The sequence below is a fragment of the Brachyistius frenatus genome, unplaced genomic scaffold, assembly GCF_029030835.1.
Source record: "Brachyistius frenatus isolate BFR_SWC_R1_liver_20210118 unplaced genomic scaffold, ASM2903083v1 Contig_190, whole genome shotgun sequence".
Taxonomy (NCBI): domain Eukaryota; kingdom Metazoa; phylum Chordata; class Actinopteri; family Embiotocidae; genus Brachyistius; species Brachyistius frenatus.
In genome coordinates this window covers 531,209-551,910 of record NW_027210789.1, presented here as the reverse complement: position 1 = coordinate 551,910, position 20,702 = coordinate 531,209, and the positions used below count along the sequence as shown (strand labels likewise).

At 38.7% G+C, this 20,702-nt stretch overlaps 1 protein-coding gene across 4 annotated transcripts in view; it reads left to right on the top strand.

Annotated features, from left to right (window-relative positions):
* The window catches only part of tnr (tenascin R (restrictin, janusin)), a 157,943-nt gene that overhangs the window by 99,733 nt on the left and 37,508 nt on the right, over window positions 1–20,702 (top strand). For 2 of the 4 annotated variants that reach the window (XM_069718325.1, XM_069718326.1), the window contains 12 exons: window positions 2,481–2,600; window positions 2,766–2,909; window positions 3,979–4,094; window positions 7,220–7,370; window positions 10,503–10,681; window positions 11,173–11,263; window positions 11,717–11,847; window positions 12,832–12,934; window positions 13,726–13,815; window positions 15,520–15,653; window positions 15,970–16,099; window positions 19,646–19,912. In XM_069718325.1, coding sequence (XP_069574426.1) covers window positions 2,481–2,600; window positions 2,766–2,909; window positions 3,979–4,094; window positions 7,220–7,370; window positions 10,503–10,681; window positions 11,173–11,263; window positions 11,717–11,847; window positions 12,832–12,934; window positions 13,726–13,815; window positions 15,520–15,653; window positions 15,970–16,099; window positions 19,646–19,912 — 1,656 coding nt within the window. The remainder of the gene's footprint in view (window positions 1–2,480; window positions 2,601–2,765; window positions 2,910–3,978; window positions 4,095–7,219; window positions 7,371–10,502; window positions 10,682–11,172; window positions 11,264–11,716; window positions 11,848–12,831; window positions 12,935–13,725; window positions 13,816–15,519; window positions 15,654–15,969; window positions 16,100–19,645; window positions 19,913–20,702) is intronic. The other 2 variants (XM_069718324.1, XM_069718323.1) reach the window with 2 other exon arrangements.

Sequence of the window (20,702 nt, the reverse complement as noted above, 5' to 3'; positions counted from 1 at the left end):
TTTTTAGTCAGTTAAGCAAATTGATATTACACAAAGAAGCCTGAAGGTAAATTAGTCCTCTGCTGATGGATGCACTGCTTCAGTTTTACCATCAAGGTCTTAGTTGAGTAGATACCGCTGTATCTGCCTATAAAAGCACACTGTTTAACCCTAATGAGACTTGTAGAATCCAGGCAAGATTTTTCAATAACCTTCAGCAAGTTTGAATCAAACATGAGGAAGGGTACCTGCCTGAGAAATGGTATTGTAATTTTCCAGAAATGAAGAAGACAAAGCTTTTGAATTAGTTCACAAGTGATATTACTACTCTGTAACATCTTATTTATTTGGTGAGCATTTAAACACAAGTTTATAGTTTCCAAAGGTATTATAAATATAAAGGTGCATTTTTAGTCACTGGATTCTCAGAATATGAAAATAACATTTATTGTTGTTGTGATTTTATTTTTCGTCAAACAAAATGGAACATAAAAACGACTTTTTTAAATTTCACTGATCCCTTTTTGACCATGAAAATAACGGCCTTGTCTATCAGTTTGAATTTTTGCATTTCAAAATACAAACAAATCAATACAAATTTTTGGTTTTTAAACACCTATTTCTGAAAAATATTTGCACTTGTGTGTGTTCTCTGCGGTGTACTTTGGTAGCAGTAAACTCCTTTAAACGGTTTCTCATCCGAGGCGGATGTTGGGCTACCGAAGGTGTGTCATTCACCTGAGACGTGCCATCCACATCTCTCTTGATGCTCTGCTGTTGAGGAAAGCTGTCAGGCTGCACCTGTTCTCAGTGACAGTTCCAGCAGTCTAAACAAGTATTTGCATTCAGAATCGCTGCTCTGCGATTTCAACTCCAAAAACTGTTGACAAACTTTTCAGAACAACCTCTTCACTCTCTCTGCCCTTCACTTTCTGTTGGGAGTTACATCTTTACTTTCAAGCATTATCTACTGAGCCTCCTGGATGACCTTATTCAATCACTCTATGTCTGTCCCATGGATTATTGCTCCTTCTTTTGATTTGTTACTTCCTTCTTACGCTTGAAAAAGCTACGTTGAATTGGTGAAATAAATCTTGCTAAGTGAACGTTGCAAGAGTTGTTCCTGCTGTTTTGAAATGAACAAAGTGAATGTACAGCATGCGTCCATCTGTCGAGTGCATGAGAAAGTAGCTGAAATGGTACTGAAGTGTCCCAAACTTCCCGGAGGAGGACTCACTGCTGTGCTGTTGTGTCCTGTAACACATCATCACTCACGGCTCCTTCACTCCTCTCCTCTCTTTCATCCTCCATTTCTCATTCAATCATGTTTCAGTGTTAATTATTTACTCTCATCAAGCACATCTTTTCTCGTCTTTTTCTACCTCTGGCTGTCTTCTGGGCATTGATGCCGTCGTTTCTCCAACTCAAACTGTTTGTACCTCATGTCTTGTCCTCTCCTCCGTTATGTCCTTCACTTGTTTCCCCTCCTCCCCTTCATAGTTTTTGGCAGCGGGGGCTGTAAACACTCCACATTTACATTCAACACCAGCTCTCAGGTTTATAGCTTGACGATCTCCACTTCAGTCTGTTCTTGCCACAAGCGCCGTCTTCTTTTACTGGCTGGAATTCACATTCACACTGCAGTCTCCTCGAGTATGAGACATACTCAGTGAGCTGTGTATCAGAGGCTGCTTGGTTAAAAGCTGTCCGTGATCACAGGAAATCTACTTGACAGCATCTAAGTGAACATAGATAAAAAAAAAAAAATTAAAAATCGTGATGATTAAAACATGTTTTGAGTTGTAGGACTTACGTGCTTAAATGGCAATGCAGGAAGGTTTTAGTTTTAGGTTATTGCTATCTTATTTAAGGGTGGTAGTGTTTATATTATATTATATTATATTATATTATATTATATTATATTATATTATATTATATTATATTATGTGGAAGCTCAAACCCACAACTAGTCAGTGTGTACATTCGTGAAAAAAAAGAAAAAAACATTTATCTCATACTGAACAAAAATAAATTGTTGAGAGCTAATTTGGTGTATATTACCTCCCAAAATGTAAACAATTACAGACTAAAAAAAACAGGGGTCATGTTGCAGCCCACACTGTTGCTCACTGTATCCATGGCAAATTTATGCTCCATATTTCTTTCAAACGTTTACTGTTCACAAGACTTGACTTGACTGATGTTTAAGGCTACATTTTCCAATACACTTAAAAAAAACACAAACAGAAAATTAAATCAGGACGCGCCATAATGCCGCCTGTTAAATAATCACCTTTACATTTTCTTACACTGTGATTGACTGGCGACCTGTCCGTTGATTTAATGGATAGTGGTTTAGTAGTGCGTAACGGGCACTACTCACAAGTTACTTCTTAGGTGACACAGTGGTGGATTTTGATTTTGTTGTAAGACTGAAAATGATACATTGATACGAATATCCACAAAAAGACAAATATATATCTGTTTTTTTCTTTCAACAGTGGCACCAGCCATGAGTTTGAATGTTCGAGGGGTAACGGATCGAACTATTGACCTGGAGTGGGAGGGTTCAGTTGTGCTGACAGATTTCTTAGTGACCTACACACCGAGCAGCCCCGGAGGTAAGTTCAGATCTATGCTGACCTTTCAGGTTGAAATTACATTTTCTGTTGTTTCGAAATGTCTTAAAAGCAAAGACAGCTTCTTAAAAAAAAAAAAAAAAAAAAAAAAAAAAGTACAGCCATGTGTCAGTGTATCTTATTTACTTGTCTCTCTCTCGCTGTCAGGTGTGCAGCTCGAGATAAGGATTCCAGGCAATATGACCACCTGCACCATCTCAGGGCTGGAAGCAGGCATGGAGTACAACATCAACGTGTTTGCCGTCATTAACAACAGTATCAGCGTTCCTGCCAGTATTACTGTGTGGACCTGTAAGCACAGAGCTGTGGTTTTTCTTCCTTTGAGAGTTTTAATTGAAGCCATGTTTGATTTAAACCAGGAGTGCAGAACATTTGCTGAGCCCTTCTGGCAATGACAGTAATTATAAAAATGTATAATAGCTACATATCCAACTTCAAATCTTGACTTCAGTGTCTCAGTCCCTTCTCTTGTTTCTACGCTCTCTAATCAGACACAGCTACACCAATCCCTTTTAGGTTTTTGTTTGCTGTCAATGGCTGTCTTGTTTTGACCTAAATCGTTCATCAGAACGACAAGTTTATATTTTGAAACAGGAGCATCCACTCCAGAAAATTTTCTTGGATGCTAATTCATTTCGTCACCATACTTTTAGCTGCTGCAGCCTCCGTCACTATACAGCCGCAACTGCCCCACCCTGCCGCTCTGGCAAACTTATCAATCCCTTGAGTGAGTAATAGTCTATTTTTATTGTGAACAGAACATTATATCAGCTGTACATCAGCTGATGTGTGGCTATATACAGTAACGTTGCCATTAGTGCCATCCAGGCTGCTAACATCATCCTCCATTTCACAGCTAAGTGACTTTAATTTCAGTGATGGTAGAATTTGGAGCAATAAAGTCAGTTTTGGGAAATTAAGCCTGATGCAACCATTTTTCAGTGAAGATATGATTTATTGGTTTCATTTGCTAAATTGAATTATAAAATGTAGAATTTGATTACCTGGAAAGATTTTTGGGCACATTGCTGCATTATCAAAGGATGAGCGAGTGTTATTTGTAATAATCAGAATTGTCACAATAAGTCATACATATCCCAGCTTTAAAAGTCTTTTCAGCAGGTTTTTTTTGTGAAGTATTCAGGTTTTCAATTTTTGTAAACAAAAGTAACCTATACAAGTCACAAACAATGTAAAAGATCAATATTGTTAGTACAGCAAGAACTAAGATTCATTAAGAGAAAGGAAATGTGTAAGAGAAAGGCGCAGCATTGGACGCCTTTAGCTTTAGATGGATCTGTGATTTATGGTCTGTGTGGGTCAGTAAAGAACAATAATACGTCTCTTGCTACCTCTCCAGATATCTCCAATCCGGATGTTTTAGTCTTCAAATCTATCACTGAGACGTCGGTGGAGGTCCAGTGGCAACCTTTCTACTATTCCTTCGATGGATGGGAGATCAGCTTCATCCCCAAGGTAGAGTAAAGATGTGTAAACACTAAGTGAACGTGTTCCAGCACACTGAAAGACCGTAAAACTTCCCCGTTGTCATTTGTGAGAAGGACAGATGTAAAAATGGCAGATGTTGTATGCTTTTAGATTTGCTGACTCTCCCACACACATTTTTCTTTTTTTTTTTTTTTATTATTTTGCTTGTGAAATATTCTTGATTGAAAATAATTATTTTCAAATCTAACTAATGCCAATCTGTAAATGGCTTTAAATGTCTGTAGAAACGGGGAGAAAAAGAACTGCATGGATTGGATTTCTCAATTTAAAGCCCATAACAAATTAAACAAGCGGATTGTCTTCAGCTTATTGGCTATTAGATGGATGAGCCATTAAACTTCTATCCAGAACAACGTTTCGTCAAACCACACAGGCTGGGTTCAAAGCAAAAAGGCAAAACCTTTTCTCTTTGTAATTCCTGCTGTAAACTCAGGTACTCTCGCAGCTCTAATCTCGTGCCCTCTCACAGTAATTGGTTTTCTCCTTTAAGGTGTTCTCAGGGGAGATATCCTTTGGTCCGGCCGGGCACAAAGCCTCAAATCTGATGTTAAGATGCTTTTTGGTGTTTATTTTTCAAGCCCTTTTAAGTTTTGAATGAAAAAAAAAATCAGCGGGCCTCCTCTAATTATATTTTATTCCTTTTAGCCTTCCCATCTATTCCTCCATGTCTTATTACGTCTCTTTTCTTCTAGCATGTCGATTCTCCTTTCCTCCTAATCTGTTTGTACTTTCCGTCCTTGGTTGAGATCTGTAACCATTTCCTCTCTCACCTCTTGAACCTACCCTCTTTTCTTTCACCTCCCTCTTCATCCCGTCTCTGTATACATTCACAACTCGACCTTCCCTCAGTTTTCCTCTCTCTCTCTCTGCAGCCACAGGGGAAATCATATTATGAGTTGGCGGTCCCACCCCTTGTGGATTTAATCCCGCAGTCGGGATTGTGAATTTTGACAATCTCGTAATGGAAGTAGGCATGAAAGCTTTGGCCTATTTGAACAAACAGAAAACTCACTACCCAGTAAAGAGGAAACAGAGAGGGAGGGCGAGCTTTGAGACCCACCGTTAACAATGTTAGAAACAGCTGCAGTGTATATGTGATATTGTAATGAAATATAAAACTGCCAGTACAATACTACAGCACCACAGCATCCTATATGTTATATTGTGGGCTTTCAGTTGTAAATTAATAAAAACTGCAAAGCAATCAATCAGTATTGCTGTTAGGAGTCGTATTGTCCTTTAAAACAAGGCTAGTGGTCAATTATATAATTTGTGTGACTTTTCCATCAGGTTTGTTTAATTTTTTCTCAAAACTACCATTTGCAGTTATTGTATTGTTTCAAAATACAATTCACACACACAGAAACACACATAATGATTAGTTTCCCTGAAGCATCTAAGCATTGTGATTCATAGTCGAGCAAATGATAAAAGCTCAGAGGTCGGGACGCATGACAAGGCTGTGCAAATCTCCAGGATCCTTTTTACATGAAGCGTTTTGTTCAAAGATGATGTCTCTATAAATGATGTTAATTCAGGCCTGATCTTTGGAACTCACTCCTTCACTCCTGGGAGGAAGACAGTGCCAGGTATTCTTGCTCTGAAGCTACATGGTATTAAACAAATTGTATGATTAAATGATTAAGGGAACCTCTTCCAAACTCTGTGTGTGTTTCTACAGTTTACACCGTACTGTATGTACGCACAGTGTTTAGCTTTGCCCGGGTAGTCTCTGAGAAAACTGTTGCCAGCCTAAAATAATGGATTCGGAGAGTTTTTTTTTTAATTATTGTGCTCATTTGACATTTACAAAAATCAACAGCAGTGTGTTTCTCTAGAAACAATGTTGCTGTCTGAATAATCCAGAGACAGAGTGCCATTGAGATCGGGGAACACTTTGATCCTCCTCATTACTGTTTATTTAATGTAAATGCAAAATATAAAATGCTGGCACAAGAATCATATTTTATTTTAGTGTGCGGTTGCTTGGCTGAAAGCAGGATAGATGTTACATCATTCAGATTTTATAATTATAACTTTGGAGGCAAAAGAATCATTAAAAATCGGATGTATTTGTTACATTGTTTCCTATGAATAGTAAGAAGATTATTAGAAGCTCTTTCTGGAACCTTTTTCAAAGACATATCAAATGATATGTTGTCTTACCCGAACAGCTAAATTACCCTAATAGATAGCTTAAATGTATAAATGGGCAATTAAATAGTCCCATAATCATGTCAACCATTGTCTCAATGAAATTAAAGTAATAAAAAAAACTGAAAACTGAGCACCAAAAGCAGCGACCTTGTCGGTTCAGAGAATGATGACTAATTATGATCAAATTGACAGAGGAGATGGGGGTGAGCTGTACTATTATGGCGATTCATTTAGTTTAATTTAGCATTGCCTTGATATAACTATATTATTATAAAGACTGAACACCGCTTGTTGTTGGAACATTACCGTTGTGTGTTACTGCCCACCCTGGTAATTTAGTTGAAGTGATTAAATGGATTACATCTCTAATTACAGATTTGATTTAGTAAAGAAGCAAGCTGTTCTATGTTCTGTTTTAATACGAGCCTTCAAAGCACAGGCGTTTGGGGATCTTGGACCAGCAGTAGGTGGAACATCTGTCTATCGGCAGGAAGCGCATTTGCAACACTGGCTCTCTGAGAACAGCTGGAAATAGCTGGGGCTCCGTATGGATGAGTGACAAGCCTTTGGAAATGTGCAGAGTGCTGCCTCTGCAGAACATGGCCTGAGAAATATCACCGTAGCATACCCGTGCATGGGGATCTGGGAATTTAATGTGCTACACCATCCGGAAGTTTACAAATAAGTCAAAAAAAAAAAAAAGACCACAGCCTACATTTCAAAGAATTTACAGCATAGAAATTAGCTGCATGAGTCACTGTTTATGTCCTCCTGGTGAGGAGAGGTTTTTTTATCTGCCAGATTTCTTATCTTAACTGAGAGAAGCAGTTTGGGCTTCACAGTTGCTGACATTTAGAAAAATAAATTTAACAAACAATGTGGAATAGAGATGAGTCTCCTTTCATCTCATCACTTCTATCTCTGTTTTTTCCCAGGACAATGATGGAGGGATGACTGCACAACTGCCCAGCACCATCACTTCATTTATACAAACTGGTCTGAGGCCAGGGGAAGAGTATACAATTAACCTGGTGGCACTCCGAGACCAGGGTCGAAGCCAGCCAGTCACTGCTACTGTCACAACATGTATGTTGAAGTGAAAGCTGTAAATTGTCAACAATAAGCCATGATTTTAAAATATAATTTCATTTAGAATCTGCCTAACTTGGCTTTAAACTCAGAATCGTCTTGCTGAGGTCGCACTGATCACTGAGAAATCATACCTCTTATCAATCATATAAACTGGTGTAAAAACTGAGGGCTACCCCTGACTAAATATTCTCCTTGTCGAGTTATAGTTGTCAGTTCAAACTAACGGTCAGCAAGTCAAAGCAAATTATTTTTATCATATTAATTAAATAATTTAAATATACAGTACATACTTTGGGCCATCAGAAAATGGTTTGAGTTCCAGGGTAAGGAAATATTGTAGGCAGCATTTTTAACTGTGCTACACAACAGAAAAAAAATACAAAACCATAATAATGAGTCTTTAAAATAAAAATAAAAAATCCTTTTTACAAGCACATGCACAAAGCAAGCCTGTTAATAGCCCATGTAGTGGCCATGCTAGCAGGCAAAACTTAGGCTACTTCATGTTTCAGATGACAGGTTTTTGTTAGATGTTTACAAATGAAAAGGGACCTTTTGCATGCAGAGTTTGAATGTCCTTTTTTGAGGTCACCCTTTACACATTCAAATTAATCCCTCACTTAGGAGGATTTTGTCTGACAGTCTCATAACTGTGATAGCAATATATCTGACAAGACGCAGCTTCTAAATGGAGTTTGAGTTCATGATGATGTGGGACAGACTGAAATCTCAATTAATTGAAATTGGTAAACCCCATTTGCATTAACGTTTGCACAGCCACTCTAAAGGGCCGACCAATTAATGACCAGTGTTTGTGTCTGAGTGCGACGATGTTCAAGTCAAATGTTGTTTTTTTGTCTGAATGTGGTGCATTTGGTGGTCATGTCTGATTGATTAAAGGCTGCTCCAAAAGTTAAAAAATCAATCCCAGGTCTGTGCAATGAATTTGGGCTGAATAATTACATTTACTTCTCTGTTCATATACAGTTATGAAAAAGGATGTTGAGAATTTTTAATTGTACTACAAACTTTTTATCTGGCACGAGAGACCGAGCTAAAATGGTTCAACATATCAATGTCACTATCTGTAGCACTGCAACAACAGGAATCTTAAAATGTATTGTTTTGTCCAATCAAAATTCCAAAGCCTTCAGACGTTCAATCAAAAATTGATGTAACAGAGAAAAACGTCAAAACTTCATTATTGAAAAGCTAGAAGAAGCAAATTGTTTGACATTTTTGCGCGATAAATTACTTAAATAATTAATGGCTTTATGTAATTTTCGGCAATTCTTTTCCTGTTAATCAGTCAATGACTCAGCTTATCTCTTCACCACAGATCTACCACTAAAGAAATATCACTCACAAGTACACACAGTGTAATAAGCAGTGTCACCTTGACATATTTGGTCTGCCACCATTTATGTCCCTGATGTAAACCTCACTGAGCTATTGGCCCCACTCCGCACCCAGCTGACACTACTTAGACAGCTGTAATAGAGCCAATTCAAATCTCGTCCATAACAATTCAGACTCTGAGGTCTGCAGTCAAAACACTATCCATTTCCTGTCAAGTCTTTGTTCATTTCGTGGGTTGTAATTAAGTATCAATTAATAATTCATGGCACTCTCTCATGAATTTTTCAAATCAACCCACTGCATGACACCTTATTGGATAAAGAAAGAGAAAAAGACAAATTTGAAGTTACTAAATTATTTATAACAAAGATTTATCCTTCCTTGGAGACAGAGGGAGCGCGATAAGGAGTCAGAGCAAAACCAGAGGGAGAATACAGCGCATGTGGGAACTGGTTCTCAGCAACTGTCTTTCTCAGGATGTTTTCTAGGACGAGACCCAAGGGGCCAATTTCTAATACATCAAGAATCAGGGTGGACCTGCAATATGTCAAGCTGGAGTCTGGGACTTATTTAGATCTCAAAAAAAAAAAATCAAAGAAACACAGTAAAGAGCACTGGTCCTAAATCACTCACTGTGTGAAATGTGTCTCTCCCATGAGTTCCCCGGGGGCAGCAATAGTGAATAATTATGCTATCACAGCACAGCATGGTTCCTTCAGAACTATCCGTTATGGTGTGCCACGCAACATTAAATGATCTTTCACACTTTTTTCAAACACAACTGCCATAGCCTTTTTGCAGGTGAGTAATTAACAGGTTAAAGAAATATAGTGCTAATAATCACGTTCTCTAAAGCCTCATTAGCTTGACTGAAATGTCTTCCTATTGGCATTCATGCTCTAACAATGAGAACGTGCAAAGAAAATTCCTCGTGAATCCCTCTTCTGTCAAACATTTGTGTTTTCCTCATCACGCCTGGTGTGTTTTCAGCTCTTCACACCTAATAAGTGTTGTTTTCTAGCGATCAGGGCAGAGAGACTTGAATCATGGCTTATGTTTTACACCTCGTGCAGATAAAACCTATTGTCTGAGCATGTGTCAGGTGTGATACGTTTTACATGACTGTCTGTCAGAGCAGCTTTTACTGATAACAAACCCACATTTACAGCTTCAAAAGCTTGAAGCTTCGTAAGGATAAATGGGAACTTTTCATCCTCACAGTTCAGGGTTTTAATTTTTATGTCCTAGTGAATAATGACTGAGACATATCCAAAACAAAAATTTGCATCAAATGTGTGGCCAGAATTCTGTTTATTTACTCTTTGGCTTGGTTTAATTAAATAGCATTTTTGCACATTTCAGGCCAAGCTTTTGTGTGGCGGCTGCTTGCTATTAAACAACATTTACAATTTGATGGGATTCGTTTGAAGACAAATGGGTTTAAATCCCTTAAAGTACAGTTGATGTTATTCAGTAATCACTTTCATGAAAATGCTCAATATTCCTGGGATTTGCTGCTTTTTGATCTTATCTTACATTAGGTTGATAATTCCCAGCCTGAGACCCACTCCAATGGGTCAAAACATGAATCTGGGCTTTTGACATGCTTTAATAGCATATGTAAGAAGAAGACAGGGTCTTCCACACAAACTAAATTCTTCTTTAAATATTTATTGTTCAAGCTTTACGCTGGTGACTCAGCTTTGTCCGTAACAATGTCAGCAGGTCACTTTATGACAATGCATCTTTTTTTCCTTTGTTGTGCAGTGATTGATGGCCCCACACAGCTGATTGTGCGGGATGTGTCAGACACTGTGGCATTCGTGGAATGGACACCACCAAAGGCAAAGATTGATCAGATTGTGTTGCGTTATGGCCTCGTGGGAGGAGAGGGGCCACGCACCACCTTCCGCCTCCAGCCCACACTTAGCCAGTACTCTCTGCAGGTGTGTGTGTGTGTGTGTGTGTGTGTGTGTGTGTGTGTGTGTGTGTGTGTGTGTGTGTGTGTGTGTGTGTGTGTGTGTGTGTGTGTGTGTGTGTGTGTGTGCGCGCGCGTGTGTTTTGCATTTCATCATGTCCCAAAGTCACAGATCTGATCATATGGGCACATTACGAGGGCTCACTTACCATCTGCAGACAGAAAAATAACAGCCCTCAAAAGTGAACTTGTTTATTGTTGGGTAGAGAATTGGCTTTAGGTTTATTACAGTGCTAACAAGTATAGTGTTACTTACTAGAATGTAAAGTGTTTGCGTGGCTGTGTGTGTCTGTGTGTGTTTGCCTGTCATGCTTGTTAAATTATCTTATCTCTGAGTGTGCCTGGCTTCTGTCTCTGGAGATAAAACAAAACAAAAACGGAAAAACATCCATGCAAAGAGATTAAACCGACCAAACTGTCTCGTTTTTTTTTTTTTTTTTTTTTTTTTTCGTTCCAAAGGTTCTGCGTCCTGGCTCGCGCTACGAGGTGTCAGTGAGCGGTGTGAGGAAAGGAAACGAGAGCGGATCCATTTCCACTGAATTTACTACCGGTGAGGTCTGACAGCGAGCAGATGTGGTGATAGTGGTGTGTGTGATCCTGTGCCTGCCTCTGAGAATAGCACATTAATGACATATGGCCTAATGTACGCCACACTGTTTGTCTATATTGAATAAGGTAATGAACATCTGCTCAAGGTAATTTTTACTCTCCTAAAGTTTGTACAGAGGAAGGCACTTTATTTATGGGAATATTATTCTGAATTAAGTGCAAACATTATTTGCAGCTACATTTGGAGTAAAATGTATGCATGATGTCTATTTATATATTAAGTATATATTTAGATTAGTCAAATGAAGAAAATCTGTAGAAAGTGGCTAACAAATGTAATTTAAAAAGGACGTGTAGAAACTGATGAAGTTTTAGAAATGGCAGATTCACTTGACCTGTGTCTGTTTCTGATGCTGTTTAAACTGATGATGTTTGCTTGGTCACACTCCCTTAGAATTGGTCTCAGTGTCCCCAACATTGTCAGCTTTATCGTTCTTCTCAGAGATCGATGCCCCCAAGAATTTGCGGCTTGTGTCCAAGACCTCCACCATCCTCGAGCTTGAATGGGACAACAGTGAAGCTGAGGTAATGAGACGTGGACCAAATTTCATTCATTCATCTGGATTCGCTTTCATTGGTTTTTACTCTAACGTTTATTTTTTCAGCTTACTACAGTTCATGGATTGAGATTTCATATGTAATACAACATGAGTAGATATAATATTATGCAGTGTAATACATTAAACAAAATTTCAACACTAAAATTAGCTCTTCTTTGACAACCTATATCATAAAACTGTTGTTTGACAATGAATCAATGATAATATGCCAGTATTATATAGGTATAATACTCTGGTAGGGCTCAGAGTGAGTACTTTCTTTCAGTACATTAAATAGGTGTATTCAACCGTCCTGAAATATTTCTTAGCTTTTACACACTCTCAGCACAACCTGAGGTGCCCCTTATATAACTGAGCCCGCTGTATGTTTATTCTGCCCTTTTTGTATAAAGAACACCTAATTTTCCCTTAATCCTCTTGACATTATGAGTCCCCCTGAATTATTGCAATAAAGCAGGTTTTTATTCCTCCCTTTTTTTTTTCTTGAGTACTCTATCATTGCCCACAGGTGTGTGTGCGCATTTTCCTGGCTTGGTAAATGCCAATAACAGCAGTGGAACGAACACTTCACTGGGCACAAATGGTCACTGAATGTTTTACTTTGAATGAAAATGTAACAAATCACATGTTGTTTCAGTCTGTAGTCACGATATTTCCATGCCACACCAACTGCACACCCAGACTCATGAAGCCAGGCTGTCTCGATGCCTGTTAGCGCTGCAAATGTATTCATCCTCATGATTCTGCACTGCACAGTGTTGACAAAGAGCCAAATATCCTGCTGTGCCGAGACAAAATAATCAATTTATTCTATGAACCAACGATGCACAGTTAAAAAAAAAACAATATCGGCGGTGAAAGTCTTGCCTTCATTCTAATGAGACTACTACTTGAACCGATAAATTCAAAATAATGTTGTAAATGTTTAAATATCTCTATTTAAATGTAGGTGGAGAGCTACCAGGTGGTGTACAGCACTTTAGCAGGAGATATGTATGATAAAGTCATTGTGCCACGCAACGAGGGAGCCACCACTAAAACTACTCTCACAGGTAAGTGAGGAGGAGTGATGTGTTTTTCTTCTCTTATTGATTGTGTTGTCAATATTTCTTGAATTATTTATCATCAACATCTGTGGGGCTCCTTTGCTCTGTGCACTGTTTCCTGATGTCTACGGTATCATCGCAGTGCATCAAATGTGTACTGAAGGAGCAGGGAAGTGCCTGTGTTTAACATGGCAGGCTTATCTGCAGCGCTAACGCTTGGCTGACGGGCTACTGATCATATCTGTAAAAGGCTTGATGTCTTGTGGTCATATTGAAAGGCTTTCAGAAAGAAGGGGTCAGCTTGGAAGTTTTTTTTTCTGAAAGGCCATAATGCTGGAAAGGGCATGGGTTGCATAAAAGAGAAGCGAAAGGTCCTTGTGTTATTTTGTTGGCCAATGCAATCGATCCTCTCTCCACTTTCATTCCTGTTCTGTCACTCTCATTTTCTCTCTCCCATGCTCTCCCTGCTAATAATCTCGGTCGTCTGCTCCTTTATATTTCATCTCCATTTCTGTAGCTTGAAAAACTCACTGTGGACGTACTGAATTGATTTGAAACTGATCAATTATGCAGTTTGCAGAAAGCTGATTTCTTCAAAAATCATACTGATTTACATGTAAATGTGCCTCGATCTCATCACCAGTGTACAGCTAATTGGCCTGTTATGAAAATCCCCCATCTAATTGACATTCACTTTGTGTGAGGAGTAGAATGTCAAACAGTCTGTGTGATAGTTTTTTATTGCTATATTGTGTGTTAAATTAGTTACCGGTTCTCTCTCTGTCTTTGTACCTCAGACCTGCTGCCAGGCACAGAGTACGGCATCGGTATTTCTGCCATGCAGGGTAGCAACCAGAGTACACCAGCCACAATGAACGCCAGGACGGGTGAGTGAATGACTCTTTATGCTCTGCTGTAAAAAAAACAGAGCTTTACTCATGAATATAAGACACGCAAAGTGAATCACGGCAGCGTTGTGGCAGAAATCTCAGCAGCTCGTTGGCCCATTTGTCACTATCCTCAGGTCACTGCTCTTTTTCTAACCATTGAAAGCAGTTTCCAAAAAAATGTCAAATCAGATTTTGCATTGACTTGTGCTAATATAGGGGATTGTGTGACTGTTTTATATTATCAACTTGAGTCAAAGTTGCCATTACAACAGTTTAAAGCTGTAACAATGCTTACCATTACCTACCCAGATATTATAATTTTTTTTTATCATATTTTGAGTTTGGTTTAAAAAAAAAATATATATATATATATATATGTATATATATATATATACCATTTAACCTTCTGCTTGAAATGTTAGTGCATGGAGGTGTTTTGCTAATCTTTCCCATCACGTTGACTGTAAAGCACATTTTCCCTCGAGCTGCAGTTATTTTAATAGCTGAATATTTTTTTTTTTGCTCTACGCACAATTATGCCTTCGTAAGAATAGGCTTGTTCTACACCTCTATTCTGTGCACTTGTTTTAAACTTTGAAAATGCTCCGCATCTACCACATCTATCTCAAATAGCTTTAAAGAACATGACAACGCCTTTGCTTTCCTGGCACACAGCAGTGCTCGTGTTACTGTGAGTCAGAGTTGCTGAAAGCATCATTTCCATTGACAGCTTTCTCTTTTTTTTTTATGCCCTAAACAAACTTGACATTGAGCTGCAGAACACTGAAATTTCAGACAAACGGCAGCAGAAAATTCAATGAAAATTAAACATTTATGATCGAGTGGGCAGGTTGGGTCATAAGTGCAGGATAGAATAAGACAAACATAAAAACACACAGAATAAAAAAAAAGATTAAAAACTGAATGTGAGATCATTATATTAATATATATATTTGAAAATAAAGATCCCAGAAGTGAAATGTTAAATTTACATCAGTACTTGTCTTCAATTTGATGTCAGAGCTGCACTAAAGAATGAACATGTATGATAGGAATGATGACTAGCAAGAGTTGTGTTTCTTTTAGAGTTATGGCTTAAATGTTTCATTTACATTATGAATTTATCTGCTGATCATAAATTGCTAAACTATTAGGTCTAACTGGCCAACACAACATCCTGCAGACTAAACTGGCATCGTTATATGTCTTAGTTTGTCTTACTGAAATACAGAATGTGGATCAGAGCATGTTTTCATCAACTCCATTTGGGCGGGAAAATGTAAAGGGTCCTTGTGGAGCTTTTTGACCTTCAGTAATGTTGTTGAGCTGTTTTTCTATGAGCAGGCTCCAGATTTGCTTCACTTGCGCATGATCACATACACACACATAAGAGGCACGTTATATAGTCCAACCAATGGTGTCACACTTTTCCACCAAAGAACAGCAGGTGGTAACACGCCAATATGCTGCAAAGTTAAAGTCAAGACAGTGGAGAAGAAAACTGGTAGGACGTATACATGAATGTAAACAATGCTGGATTTGAAGGAGGATTAAGAAGAAGGTCTCTGAAATGTCATTTAACATGCATCTGCAGGTTTAACAGTTTTGATGTACTTATGCAAAAGACTGTCTGAAATCTGGGCATTTTCATTTTTTGCTGAAAATATTTCCTTCAGTTAAAATATGTTTTTCCTCCGTTAGGTCTCGATGTACCCATGGATCTAACTGTGACGGCTTCCACAGACAACACCATCACTCTTGTGTGGGGCATCGTCCAGGGCCCGATCGACCACTATAAGGTCACCTACACGTCTTCCTCCGGCATCACGACTGAGGTAAAGATATACTGAACTGATAAAAGATACAACTAATTCTGCCTTCAGATGGGGTCTTGTTAACCGTGTTCATGAGAGGAATTCATATGAACTCAAGAGTTCCTGAGTTGGGGGCTGTGGAAGTTCATGTTTCAATCAAATGATAAGTTAAGAGATAGTAGTTTTAGTCATATGGACTTTTTCTTCATTCTTGAATCATACATCTGAGGACAATGTTGATTTTCCTGACAGTCTCATCCTCTCCTTCTGTCATTATGCCTTTGCATTTTCCTGCATTACGTTACCCGCCTGCTGAATGTAATCCTCTCGGCTCCAGGTGACAGTCCCTAAAGATGTAACCACCACCACTCTGACGGACCTTGAGCCTGGTACCGAGTACACCATCACTGTAGCAGCCAGAAGAGGACGGCAGCAGAGCACTGCAGCTACCATAGACGCCTTCACAGGTAGGGACAACGTTTAATATTATTTTGAACAACATGAAGATCAGCTGAGACATTCACCTAAAATATTATGTAGTGTCAATAAACAAGGATGACAGAGTAAGCAAAGGGGAGTTTGATGAGAGCACTTCCCTGATAAACAAACACTGTTTGTCTTTTTCATTTCAACAGCTTGATATAAACTTTTCTAAACAGTATCAGTTTAATACACTCAATTATCAGAAAGAGCTCAAATAAATTCACTCCCAGGAGTCTCTGCTCAGATAAGGACATGAAAATTCAGCCTTTTACTACAGATATCTACAAAACAGTTATAAAAACTGCGATGCGTAAAGAAGTTGAATGGTGAATATAATGAATTAAAGTCTGCTGGCACGCAAGGTGAGTCACACTAAAAGAAAATGGAGTGCCATGGAAGACTTTGAAGGAGCAATTAGCAGAGGTAAATTATTCAAGTCAGCTAATGAGCTCCCTACAAGCGTTTCCTAATTGCACCTCTGTTTTGAATCTAAATGTATTTGTGTTCCTGTTTCTTCTGAATTCTGTTCAACACCACATTCTCCCAGTTTTGTTGTCACACTCTGAACTATCTGCTTTCACTATCCTGTTTCTCAACTTGATGTTACTTCTTTCTTTTCAAGCACAACGATCCATCCAACTATATGTATGATCACCCGTCAATCTTCTCAGCTCTGCTGGTTCTTTGTTATTTAAAAAAAAAAGAAGCTTGATGTGATGTTCAGTTGCACAAAGGACGGTGTCAAACTGATGGACATGTGCTTACCTGCTGTCAGATTTGTCATTCTTTTCTTCACCGTTGTCATTATCATCATCTCTTTCCGTCTTCACTGTGACCATGTTGGCAGTTGTCAGCATCACAACATCATCACATCATCATACTCATCCTCTTTTATTGTCTGTGGCTCATTTGGTTACACCACTTTAACCATCTGGAGAGAGATGAAAGAATGATAAAGTCACGAGTGGAATCAGAGGAGAAATAATAAATTACCTGTCATCTTCTCATCTACTGTTCATTTGACCATATTGCCGACATCTGTCGTCTCGAAAAAAATCTGATGAATCGATCAAGTATAAATCCCAGACTTTCTGTGGCGCGCCACTACCTGTCCTTCTGTTTGTCTCTCTGTCAGTAAATTAACTCCAGTTATGTGCAAATCGCTCATTATTCAGTCACTTTGTCGTGATTGCAGTTGTGTCGTGACACTACATTATTCGGAGAGCACTTCAAGATGACTCATTGTTTGTTCATTTACAATATATATTAATTTACTCATTACTACATTCATTCATAATTTTACTGGATTTATTTTGTCATCAAAAATAAAAAATAATCATTCATCAATTCTTCATCTTTTACCAGGATTTTGAGAAACAGGATGCAAACAGCAGTAAGCGTAAGAAAACGGGCTGGAACGATGTGCTCATCTCCCTACTTAATACCATCACGATTCTTGGGAGCCAATTTGATATGCATTGCAATTTGAAAGTTTTGCAATTCGATAGCAGAAATGATTGTGTTTTTTTTGGACAGTAAATAGTTCAAAAATACATTGGTAGAGACTATGACATGAGTAATATTTCCAAAAACAAAGTGCAACACATCTCAGTCAATCTTTTGAAGCTTTATTTCAGCATCTTTGCTATAAACCCTTTGGCTATAAACCCTTTGGCTGTGCCCACTAAACTTTGGGTCCAGATGAACTGATTCAACTTTCAGGGGTTTTATACCTGAATTATTTAGCATGCGTTAAGACGTTATAATAAATGAATCAAAGTGGAATCACTGGTGCTTATGTTCGCACACCAGGCTCGCCTTAGGCTGAAAGTGTGGATATAAATGCTGTTTCCAGTCAACAGACGGTCAGACAAAAATCGTTCACTGTTAGCAGTTGGTTGAACAATAAATTGTTTCTGGTCAGCAGTAGCATTAAACATGAGGATTTATTCTCTGTGAGCAGGAAACCAGAGACTTTTGGCCACTGTTTGAACAAACTAAAAGCTCTCCAGTTCACTTTGTTCACACACCAATGTTAACAAGCTAAGTGGCTCGCTTCTAAGCTAACTGTTAGCTTTTAGCTGTTGTTACACTTGCTAATTATAAATAATAAATCAAAATATCAATTAAAGAATCATCGTAAAGGTAATAATTGCAATGCTTAAATGGGTCGATTTCCTTTTTCCCCCACCTCAAGAAAAAAAAAACATAAAACACAAATGTTGTTTATTATACACGTGGAAAGTTCAGGGCTTCTTTTAATCTTCCATTAACAATATGGATTGATTTAGAAAGGCACTTTTAGTGGTTCCCTAATCCGAGGCAAGCTACAAAAATGTTGGACCCCACAATTTCCATAATGCAACCACAAGCATATTTTTATTAAGACCATTCTTTTATAGCAAACGCCTTTTAAACTGTAGTTTGTACGGCAGCTCTTTGAAGATCCTCCACAGCCATACATCATACAGCTTCTTTCACAGACCAAGTATAGTCACACTTCACATGACAAAAGTTCCTCTTCAACTCATCTGTGTGTGGGTTTGTTCTATAAAAAGTGCCATTAAGACTGACAGACGGCAACGCTGTCATCTCACTTCAACCGCATCGCCTCTGTGTCGTCATTGTTGCTGTGTCTTACTCGCTTTGAAATAATTAACTCTGCAATTGACTTGTCCCTGTCATCTTGATCAAAGACAACACCTTCATCTTAACCTCCACCATCATGGCCATCGTGTTACAAAGACACTCTTTCCTTCTGCAGTACTTGATCCATAATTAAAGTGGAACCATCGTCTTTTCTCTTTAAGGACAGTATAGAGCCGCAAATTTTCTGCTGTCTGCACAGGGGCATTAATGCATGTCGACAACCTGTGACGGACAATAAAAGGTAGCGGTTCACCAAGAATACTACAGAGGCCTGCCAGTGTAAACAATGCAGTGTATGATGAGTGATTACAAAGGGAACTTTACAAGATGCTTTTAATCTGAATAAATCATAAAAGGCGAGAAAAGTCAGTGCTGCCACATTTTCCCTGCTATTTATACCTCCACACATGGCGAATGAAATTCAAACCCTCTCGCATTTGTTGCTGCGTCAGCTGCTACACTAGTTCATATTCATTACATCATCTCCCGACCAGGTCATACATTGTGACAACAGCATCTGTTACCATTATCCTTTTTCCCTTTTCTTATAAAGAGCAGTCCCATCACATCTTCATTTTAATGGTGGATAATCTCATTAATTTCTCTCTTTTGTGACCAATTAAATCATTACTTTCACGTGATTGTGGTTTGCGCCGACTCTAACCTTCCCCATCAAGATTAGACCCAAGGCTAATTTCCTCAACTGTATTATAAACGATCTGTTACACCATCCCGGACCGCTTCCATCCATCACTGGTCGGCCTGTCTGTCATCTCCATAATGATGATGGTTTTTTTGCCATCCCCGTTTCCTGCTTGTAAGCAGGATTTTTAACTGTCCTTGAAAGCTCTGCGGTGACCTTTCAACCCCCATTCCTCCAGGAATCAGGCCTGTAACCCACCTCTACTTGTCAGAGGTGACTTCAGACTCGGTGTCAGTGGCGTGGAGTGCCCCAGCGCCGCCTGCTGACCTCTTCATTCTGAGCTACAGCTCTGCCGACGGGACCGACACCTCTAAGGTGACGCTGGACGGCTCCAAGACGAGGTCACTGGTCCAGGGGCTGCTGCCGTCTACTCAGTACACCATCAGTCTAATCACAATACAGGGGGACGCTACCTCTGAGCCCATTACAGCATCACTCACTACAGGTGAGCTGCTTGATTTCATGGAAAAGTGGTTTGAAAAAGATGACAATAGAGAAACATGAACAGCAAAGACAAGGTTTGTGGCTGCGAGCTTTGGGTCTGGGTAAAGAGTTGTGCACCTTTGCGTCATCCAAAACACCCAAAAAGGATTTCATTATCGATTAATCTGCAGGTCATTTTCACAATTATTGACTTTGATCAATTAATTGTTAAGTCAACTAAAAATGAGAGGTAAATGTCAACGGCAGTTTATTTAACTGAAAGTTGGTGACTTGCTTGTTTTGTCCAACCAAGACATCAAAATCCAAATACATCCAAAATTCAAAATATTCAGTTTATTACCACTTAGGACAAAGCAGAACATTGTCTCAATAGAGAAGCTGTAATTCTGTCTTGCTCGGCTTTTTTTTCTTTCTTGTAAACTTGAAAATGATTAATCAGTTATCAAAATAGTGGCGGTTTACTTTTTGGTCGATCAACGAACACATTAAGTGATGAGCTATTTTCACTCTGATCACTTTAATCCCATTTATGAACGAATTGCCCTGTTCTCTATTGGATTTACAGAGACTGGTGGGACTGGAGCTTCCTTGAATCCTAGTTAGCACTGAGGAGAAAAACCAGGGTGGAGAACAGAAAAGAGAGGATTTTTGGACTGGAAAGTGATCAATTAGCATATATAAGACAGTCTGAAAAAGCGAATGGGAAGGAAAATCAGTTTAGGAGATAGTGCTTTTAAATTAAACATGTATTTGCAAAACTGCTGTTTGAGCATTTCTTTGTACAGAACCAC